This window comes from Scaptodrosophila lebanonensis, unplaced genomic scaffold, assembly GCF_003285725.1.
Source record: "Scaptodrosophila lebanonensis strain 11010-0011.00,11010-0021.00 unplaced genomic scaffold, SlebRS2 tig00000072-arrow-pilon, whole genome shotgun sequence".
NCBI lineage: Eukaryota > Metazoa > Arthropoda > Insecta > Diptera > Drosophilidae > Scaptodrosophila > Scaptodrosophila lebanonensis.
Window position 1 is genome coordinate 4,548,347 of NW_022060558.1, and position 10,753 is coordinate 4,559,099.

A 10,753-nucleotide genomic window follows, 5' to 3' on the forward strand; every position below is an offset into this window, starting at 1 on the left:
AAACTTAGATTCCTTAGCATAATCTTCTATATTGTAAAGTGGTTCTATTCTATCTATGCTATTGAAATACTCTGGTAAATTTGAGGTTCTACCAAAAACTAGCTCATATGGACAGTAATCATGTGCCATTGAGGGTGTAGTATTAAAAGAATATACGAAGTACTGTAACCACACATCCCAATCTGATTTGTCGACTGAGATGTATGACCTGATGAACTCATTAAATGTTCTGTGGCTTCGCTCCACGGTTCCTACAGTCTGGTGATGATGTGCAGTAGATGTTATGTTTTTAATATTTAGATTTTTACATAAATCTTCAATTATTGAATTCTTATACTCTGTTCCCATGTCCGTAATGAACGTCTTCATTGGACCGTACTTCAGAATAAAATGTTCAAATATAGCCTTGGCTACTGTCTTTGCACTTTTGTTCTCTATTGGTATGGCTACAAGGTATTTTGTTAAATCGCAGATTAAAGTTACTGCGTATTCATTTCCTTTTTCTGACCTAGGTAGTGGACCGATCGTATCCACAATTACCCTATCGAAAGCCTTTATTGGCGTATCTGTTATTATCAATGGGGCTCTGGTATGTTTAGTCGATTTCGACTTTTGACATTTTCGACATTTTTTTATATAATTTGTAATGTCTCTTGTTATATTTTTCCAGTAATAATGCCTTTTTATTTTTGCCATTGTTCTTGCTATACCCGTATGGCCTCCTTGTATTGGATCGTCATGGAATGTAAACAGTATTGCTTCTTTTTCTTTTTCTTTATTTATTTGGGTCACCGGCTTGAGTAGCGCTACTCTTAATGATTTCAATATTTTATTGCCCATTTCTTTAAAAGATTCTATTGAAGTTGTTTCAAAAATCTTTTCGCTCGGTGCCACTTTGAGTCGGCTGATATTAAGCACACCGGCTTGCCTTTCAAGCCTTTGGAAGAACTGACCTAAGTCGAGAATTCCATTGGAGTACATATCGCTAACATCAATTCTTGCTATGACTTTTTTTCCATGCTTTAGTAAACATGTTGAATCTGTCGTACGCAAGGTCACTACTTTTCGTACCTCGTCATTTATAATGACTTCGTATACGTTGGGCTTTGAAGCTTTATTTTTAGTTTGCTTATGCAAATCTACTTTGTCTTTCTCTGCGCAGAGATTTTTCTGTTTACTTTGATTTCTTGTAGTGACTTTTAGTATTTTGTTTCCTTTATGTATATCTTTTAAGTCTGTTATAGTTATTCTCGACAACGCATCTGCTATATGGTTGTCTTTTCCCTTGAGGTATTCAACTGTGAAATCATACTCCTCTAAGTCAAGTCTCATGCGCGTCAGTTTTGAGCTCGGGTTCGTCATTGAAAACAAGTAAGTTAAGGGCCTATGATCGGTTTTGACTGTGAAGTGTCTGCCATAAATATATGGTCGAAAATGGTTTATTGCCCAATGGATGGCTGCCAGTTCTTGCTCCGTTGTATTTTTGTTACTTTCCCCTTTTGTAAACGATCTTGATGCATACGCTACTGGCAGTTGTGTCCCATTATGATTTTGGGTCAGTACAGCTCCACAAGCTTGTTTACTCGCATCCGTCGTTATGCAAAATTCTTTGCTAAAATCTGGGTACTGCAACAACGTAGGCTTCATCAACTGGACTTTTAAATATTCGAATGCTTTTTGACATTCACCGGTCCACTCAAACTTAACATTCTTTCTACATAATCTTGTTATGTGCCGCGAATAATCGGCGAAATTTTTTATAAAACGTCTATAATAATTGCAGAATGCAACGAATCTTCTAGCGCTATCAGCGTCCGTTGGGACTGGGTACCTTTCTATGACATCATATTTCTTGCTGTCTGGCAAAATACCCTTATCAGTACACTTATGGCCCAAAAAGGTTACCTCGTGCCTGAAGAATGAGCACTTTTCGGGGTGCAATTTAAGGTTGTGTTTTCTACACAAATCAAAAACGCTTGTAAGATTCTTAATCATATGTTTTTCTGAACACCCGATGACAATCAGGTCATCCATATATAAGAATGCCTGAGTAGGTTCTATACCCGAAAATGCGATTGTCATCATTCTTTGAAATGAATTTGGTGCTATTTTTAAACCATATGGTAATCGCGTGAAGCGATAAGAGCCATTGCTCGTGGAAAAAGACGTTATGTTTCTGGAGCTTTCCTCAAGCTCTATCTGATGAAATCCTGACATCAGATCCAAACATGAGAAGTACTTAGCTCTACCCAATTGATCGAGAATATCATCAATTCTGGGCAACGGAAACTTGTCGGATAAGATTTTTTTATTGATCTGGCGATAGTTAATCACCAAACGCCATCTTTTACTATCAGAACCCGGCAATGACTTTTTTGGAACTATCAATAATGGGCTATTATATTCTGAGACTGACGGTTCTACTATTTTGTCTTTTATTAGCTTCTCGACTTGCTTGTCTACCTCTTCTTTTTGGCTATGTGGAATTCTATAGTTCTTAATATAAACTGGTTCATCATCTTTCATTCTTATCTTTTGTTTGTAGAAATTATTGGTTGATATCGATTCGGTTTCTATTCCGAATACGTCAATGTACTTGGTGCATATCTCCGTAAGAGCGTGTTCGAACTGTGGTGGGAAATTTTTACTTAGTTTGTCCAAGACCTCAATGTGACTGCTGTTCATATTTGTTTCTATTATTTCATAATCACTCAATGGTTCAAAATTTACTTCGTTTAACTGAATGATTGCATTTTTATCTGTGGTATTCAAAATTCGGACAAAAATATTTTTAGAGTCTGCAATGGAGTTCCCAATGTATACTCCGTTTTGAATTTCTTGATTTGGTATGAATATATACTTGCTTGTAGTATTTATGGAAATTTTTCGGGCGACTTCGGATCTTGCTGGCAAAATTGTGTAACTATTTTGAAGTGTATGATGTATTGGGATTTTTATTGAGTGATCAATATTATTAGGTCTCAGTATGAGCCAATCACTCTCCTGATTTAAGTCTATTTGACAATTATATTTCTTCATAAAATCTATACCTATTATTCCATTACATGGAAGCGGAAAGTCTGAATCTACTATATGAAAGTCATGAGGGATGGCATAGCATGTTGATAGGAGTTCTATCATTGCCGATCCTTTGGAATTGGTTGTTCCCTCACCTATACCGGACAATTGAGTAATATTATTATAATTGACGTTATCAAACGAGTCCGTATCTTCCTTTATTAAAGACACATCTGCACCTGTATCAACCAGCAATGTGTACAACTTATGTGTTGCTTCATTTTTTAGTGTAACATAAAGATTGAAATTAAGGTTTATTGCGTGAACCGTTTGTTCCACAGTTTTCTTTATCCCAAGGGTTTTTACTGGTTTTCCGACGTGGTTTGCACCAGTCGGACTTGGTTATAATTGCTGTTATTTCGTTGGTAGCCATTCTGGTAGTTTCTACCACCACGATGGTTATCTCCACCGCGATAGTTATTTCCACCGCGATAGTTATTTCCACCGCGATAGTTATTTCCACCACGATAGCTATTTCCAACGCGATGGTTATTATTACCTCTGGCTCTATGATTATTACTGAAGCGTCTGTCTATTTGCTGGTTTTTATAATACAAAATTGTATCTGTTCGTCCAGTTGCATCGGTACAACTATTGACAAACTTGGAGACAGCCTCATTCATATTGTTGAATTGGCCGGCCTCCATTACCAGCTTTACCCTGTCAATGTTACAATTCTTCGTCATTGATTTTACAGCATGTTGCGTACTGTATTTAGCGGCTATCTCCAATGAAAGTCCATCGTTTATGTATGCACTCTCTAGAGACTTTGTCAGTTTTTCTACCTCTTGGGTATACTGATTAGCCGTCTTGCTCTTCTGTTGAAGGTTCATCAGTTTGGCTGTAATAACCTCAACTGAGTCACCTTTTACAGTGGCAGAAAGTTTGCAAACAATTTCAGCAATTGAGTTCTCAGTGCTAATTAAATTGCGTGCGTTGCCTTTGAGCTTTGTTTTTATTAATTGGACTGCCGTTGACTCGTGTGTCTCTTTAATTGAGTCCACCAACTGCAACGCGTCCAAGAAGCTTCTCAAATTTTCGGCTTTGCCATCAAACTCCGGTATCAGAGATGACGCCGTTTTTAAGAATTGTATCTGTGTCTGCGACATTTTTCGCAACTGCGGGCTGTTTACTATTGCGTTGAGGCTGTCAGCCGGTTCGCTTCTTGCGGGGCTGTTATTGGGAGTAAGTCCGCTTTTGGAATCTTCTTCCGAAATTATGCTGACATATGCCGTATTAGGCGATTTTGACCTGGGACTTATAGACATTACTTCATCTCCGTCCACAGCTATATATGTCGCCGCGCTACTTATGACATTTGGCAAGTGTATATCCAAGCCATGTCTTTCCCTAACAGCGAGCAGCTGTTCTCTTAGACGTTTGACAACGTCTGAAGCCTGAGTCCAATGGAGATCCGTGAGCCTAGGTTTGTTTTCTAGGAATATCTCTCGGATCTCGTTATAATAATGCACCAATTTGATGGTGTGCTTATTCAATGTACCAATCTGTATTGGCCTATTTTGAGTGAGGCTTTTGTATGATTTATCAAATTCAGCTCTCAGCTCTTGCACTCTCCCGCATATAGCATTCCAGTCCATGTATTATGGATAATTTTGATGCTCAGCAAGATTTTTTTTTCATTGGACTCCTAGGTAATTAAGTTGAACACCCTTTCTTTTTTTTTACTTTTAATTTTTATGTTTTATTTATTATTTATTAATTTTTATTTATTTATGTTTCTTCTATTCTATTCCTATATTTCATAATTATTATTTACTGTTTAAATCTATTGTCCTGGTCATCTACCCATTGTGCATAGTGGTTGGTTCTACCTAGGTGTGGATTTCTTTCCACTCTTGGGCATACCTGATATTATAATTTTACATTGGTGAAAAATGTCCTTTTTTTATTTATATTTATTTATTAATAATTTTTTTTTGCTGCTGGCAGTAATCGCTGTATATTTTTTTATATTTTATCTAAGTCATTTGCCTTACTCAGAATTCTTTTTTTTTAGGCATTTATTGTGTAGCTTATACAGCTTAAAAAACAAATTCGCACTCATTAACACAACGATTACTACCAACAGGATATTTATCATTTCTACATCTACTTTCTGTGATTCCACCTTATTGACAATTCCTGCAGTGGAATCTACTACCTTAGTGTCTATCAAACCCATTTTGGGTATATTACTTATTTTATCGGTAACTATGCCACTTTTATATGGCTTATATATTTCTATCTGATCTATCTTACTTATACTATTGCTCCTCATTCATACTATTAAAAGATTGACAATTTTCCTGCCTATTTGTTCGTACAGCTTTACGGGCTGTACTTCTAATCGGGCAGAAAAGGTTCCGCTCAATTTTACAATTTTCCTTATTAATTATTTTACAATTTTCTTATTGGCTATTTTTTTTACAATTTTTCTTACATATATATATTTTAACTTAAATATGCATTACAAATTTTGCATTATAAGTTTTTATCTTTGCTTAATCATTAAATTTTCCTCTGGTGTCCCTTTTTGGGATTGTCGTCTTGTGGCGTCCGCATCAGCTGGACGTCGCCGGTGTGGCACGCTGATGCTCCCTCGTTGTCGCTGGTGGTGGTTTGCCTCCCGCACTTGTCGCTATTTGATGTGGTGTATTCCCGCATCAGCTGGGCGTCGCCGGTGTGGCACGCTGATGCTCCCTCGTTGGTGCAAGGGGCGGCCTGCCTCCCGCACTTACAGTTGTCGTCGGCGTTTTTCCAGCGGTGGTGCAAAAGGCGGTCCTATGCCTTTCACACTTACTGCTCCTAATTGCGTATCGTGCAGTGGCGGCACGTGTACTCGCAGTGTGGGGTGTGCAATGGTCCCTCGCAGTCCGTTGGGCAGCTTTTTGCGTTCCTTGGCAGTTGCTTGGGTGAAGGCGGTAAAATTATTTCACGTTTATTTATATTTTCAATACGAGTGGAGCGAGTTGCGGAGTCGGGTTTCGCATTTTTGCTTATTGACTTTAAATAGTCAAGTTCTGCCTGCAATTTTTGGGCCGTTGTCCACGCGGGTGGTGTTGCAGTTGAGAATAAAAGCCACTTTAAATGTGCTATTCTCTTATTAATTTTATTGTGCACACCTCCGCGTTTACCCATCACTCGCGCACTCTACTCACTCAGTATTTTTATTGTGTTGATGTCCATGCCAAGCTCCGTCTTCCGAATTTTAAAGTTGTCCTCCTGCCGTTATTATGGTCGTTTTTATGGTATATCAGCTCCTCTGTCCTTGGTCCTCCAGGACCACTATCACGGTCCTATGTAGGACACTGTCACGGTCGCCATGTAATAACATACGTACTTTTTATTATGAGTTTTTATTAATTATTTATTAACTTTTATGACACTCAATCTTAAAACTTGAACTTATACTGATTTCTTACATTTTACTTAAAATGAACTTAGCTAAGGCCTCGTAGCTGCGCTGCCAGAGACGCCGGCAGCGGAGCGGCCGCATTATGTATTTTACTTATGTATTTGTACTCAGCGCTGTTGGCAGCGAGAGCGCGAGGGAGAATGTTATGTGCACTTGAGGTGGCTGACACTAGTTGCACTGACGCTGCACTTATGTCGCCCAATGCATGCGCGATCATATTACATCGCGTCCGAATTATGCTTGGCTTTTTGAATTAATTTATTCACTGCAATAAAGTGTTACAGTGTATGTTCTTAAGAGTGCACTGCGTACAGTGTGTACTCCTTATGTATGCACACTACAATTTCCTTAAGGGGACAATCATTAAATCTGATAGTTATGCCTTGGCAATTTCAATGTTTATATTTTAAAAATTTAGATTTAGAAAATGTTGTGTTAGATATTGTGCATATATATATTTATTTTATCTGGTGCTTAGTAATGGACAAAATGAAATATTCTGAAGGGCAGGGCAAGGCAATATTGAAATGAACACTAATAAATGTCCAAATAAATGCTCTTTTTAGAGATGAACGGATGAGCTTTGGATTGGATTGTGCTCGGTAATTTGTTTTGGCATCTCTGCTGGACTTTAACGTTAGATATAAAACCAGTGGTGGATGCCATTTGTCCCGACTGGCTTGGGGATACTCTTTTTTAGTGAAAGCTTGTTTCTTAGTCTCAGCTTCGATTTTCTGTACAACAGCTCTGCCCATTTTTCCAAGATTATCTTTGATTATTATTTGAACTTATCAAAAATGTGGGGCTTCCAGATGAGATCCATATATTTTATTACGTGCACCACAGAACGGGCGAGAGTTTCCTCTCTTTAGAGCAAATCTTGCTTGAGAGGACTCTTCTGTATTGTCCTCATATTCGATCTGAGCAGCCACTTGTTGAAAGTATAGCTGATCTTAAAGCACTTCTTAGCCTTTGTTGGGGCATATAGATATAGCCAGGAATACCGTATCATCCACATAAGCTGCAACCACGAGGGATTCTTGTGAAATCACCGGCATATCTGAAGAGTACAGTAAATATATATGCTTTGATTTAAGGGGTCACCACATAATTTACCTTCCCATTGCTTAAGCTGCGGTCTTTTTTTTAAATATGCAGTATGATTCCAATCTGGGAATGTCCTAAATTCTTGTAATCATTTGTAGCCTTTAGTATATTTCAGTATCCGAATATTTATGCATATCATTATTGTATATCTTAGATCAGACTTTAACAAACATTCTTAATGACATTTTCCTCTCCTTCAACAGACTGCAGCGGGTTGCTGGTGGTATTATTTCTCCAAGTTCACTGAGTTCTTCGACACGTTCTTCTTTGTGATGCGCAAGCGCTACGACCAGGTGTCCACTCTGCATGTCATCCATCACGGTATCATGCCAGTGTCTGTGTGGTGGGGCGTGAAGTTCACACCAGGCGGTCATTCGACATTCTTCGGCTTCCTGAACACGTTCGTGCACATCTTCATGTACGCGTATTACATGCTGGCCGCCATGGGACCGAAGGTGCAGCGCTATCTGTGGTGGAAGAAATACCTGACGGTGTTGCAGATGATCCAGTTTGTGCTGGTCATGGTGCATTCGTTCCAGCTATTCTTCAAGAACGATTGCAACTATCCCATTGGCTTTGCCTACTTCATTGGAGCCCATGCAGTCATGTTCTACTTCCTGTTCTCCAACTTCTACAAGCGCGCCTATGTGAAGCGTGATGGCAAGGTGAGTTTTGAGTCAATCAGCTATATGTGCGAGTCGAAACTAAGACGAGCCTCTGTCGTTGTTCGTATTTGCAGGACAAGTCCGCTGTAAAGGCCAACGGGCATGCCAATGGCGCCATCAAGGCGCACAAGGATGGCGACGTTGCCCCGCGAAATGGCGAGATCAACGGCAATATCAACAAGTTTCAGAACACCTTCTCCAAGTTCACCACTGAGATGTGCAATCCTGCGCTTAACTCGAACTCGAACTCCAACTCGAACTCGAACACGACGCGACAGCGGGTGCTCGTGAATGCGGGCAACAAATGAAGCCGCCGCCAATCAGCCAACCAAGAATAAAACATAAATTAATTACACTTACAAAGTAAATTACCATAAATTACGCGTTAATTAAACATAAGCATAGGGAGTCCAAGCATAGTCCTAAGTTACAACAAGATTCAGAGAAGGAGGAGAGTATAGTAGAACAAACATGCATATTGTCATAGAAATCCAATTCATAGCAATGGTACGATTATGTTACATACTCGTCATATGCCTGCGGGAACTCCGTGCTGGCAATTTTGTACAGAGCACGTGTCCGCTTGCAAATTAGGGAGATGCCTATGAAAGTGTATGTACAAGTATATCTCTATGTGTGTACAAGTATGTCGTGCAGGTTAAGTTATATTTTTAAACGCCGTCAGGGCCATTCTGAGGATTTTAGTTGTATGTACCTACCATATACGCTCTAATTAGTACATGTATGTACGTATATCTACATAGATATGTATGTATAAACATACATATGTACTCAAAATGATATAGCATATATATATATATCTTGGCATAGATACCCGCTTTTTGTATACATATTTCTCTCTATTATTGTGTTTTTGGTAATGCAAGCGAAACATTTTTATACGTGTATATTATTATGTCTTTGGATTTTTTTTGAACAAAAGAGATGTGTTTTTTATTTTATAAATAAATGCGAGATTTGTAATTAGCCGGCATTTCAATTACTATAAAATCTAGACGCTTGATTATTTACAAACAAACTGGCATTTTTTAAATCAAAAATGGTTAAAAAGATGATGGTCGGACAAAAAGAGTTTTTCCTTTTATACATAAATGACAAGCTTTGCAGCCCATTATCCCCCATTAGAGATCAAATTTTACAAAACCGCTTTTTGGTGCCCAGTCATACTTCGAAAGGAAAATTGCCAAAGTGTTGGCTTTTTGTTGATCAACCATTTATTAGTCAGGACAAACGATTGGTTTTGGATTTTTTTCCAGGCGTCTTAAAAGGGTAAAATTGCTTTGATTGAAGTCTTTAAATAATTCATTAAACAATACGAGCTAAGAAGTTCTCTCCGTTTTAATATATGAAGGCAGCAACTTTACTCCTCCATCTATTTTGCATAGAAAAGCTCTAAGTCGTATCGTTGTTATGATATTTATTATTTTGAATTTTATAAATAAATATGGTTTATTATATATTTGTACAATTTGAGTGTTTTTAGTAAAAAGCTCACTTATGTTAAAACTCCAGTTTTAAGTCAACAATAAAATTGTTGTTGCTGGAATTGTGTTGAAGATAGGAGGTTAGCGAGTTTTTTTAATAATTAAAATTAGTTTTGTTTAATAATAATAAGATGGTTAGGGGGAGTTTTTAGTTTTGTATGTTTACGTCAAACTGACTCAAAGGCTTTAATTGTTTTTTTTTATACCCTGTACCCAAAGGGTGAAAGGGTATACCAGTTTTGTGCGACATAAGCATTTGTATGTAACAGACAGAAGGAAGCGTGGCAGACCTCCAAAAGTATATATATTATTGATCAGGATGACAAGCCGAGTCGATAGAGCCATGTCCGTTTATCTGTCCGTCCGTCTGTTCGTCTGTATGAACGCATGGATATCAGAGCTAGAACAACCAACCTTGGTATACAGATTCTCCTAAGACCGAGAAAGTACGAGTTTGAGTTTTTTTTTCGATGCACCCCCCGCTTCCCCGCTATTTGTGTTTTTTCCATAACTTCCATAATTTTGGAATTTTGTACTCAACTTTGCCAATACCTCCAGTTAGTGATTATGGGTCCGTAGGCCAAGTTTCATCATGATAGGTCAAGTATGAAGAAAGTTATAGCCATAAATAAAATACATATGTATTGAATATTTTGTATTTCATTTAATTAATGATTTTTTTTTTGGAAATTTTTTTTATTTACTTTTTTTTGTTGAGAGTACAGGGTATATTACTATCGGACTTGCTCGACTGTAGCGTTCTCTCTATATACTTTATGGGGTCGGAGATGCTTCCTTCTGCCTGTTACATACTTTGCACAAATCTAATATACCCTTTTTACCCTACGGGTACAGGGTATAACAGTAAGTTATTGAATATTATGCAGTTCCAATGACAGCGAACACATGTTTCTGTTGTTAAGAAACAAAGCATACTTTTAGGATCCAAATTCTGTGCAATTGCTTTGCTGAACAGATATGTG

The 10,753-nt window shown here is 37.9% G+C and overlaps 1 protein-coding gene across 1 annotated transcript in view; it reads left to right on the forward strand.

Annotated features, from left to right (window-relative positions):
* LOC115625164 (elongation of very long chain fatty acids protein) overlaps positions 1–9,754 on the forward strand; it is a 32,571-nt gene extending 22,817 nt beyond the window's left edge. Inside the window, exons 5-6 of the mRNA XM_030520096.1 lie at positions 7,804–8,265; positions 8,340–9,754. Coding sequence (XP_030375956.1) covers positions 7,804–8,265; positions 8,340–8,573 — 696 coding nt within the window. The 3' untranslated portion in view covers positions 8,574–9,754. The remainder of the gene's footprint in view (positions 1–7,803; positions 8,266–8,339) is intronic.
* The last annotated feature ends 999 nt before the right edge of the window (positions 9,755–10,753 follow it).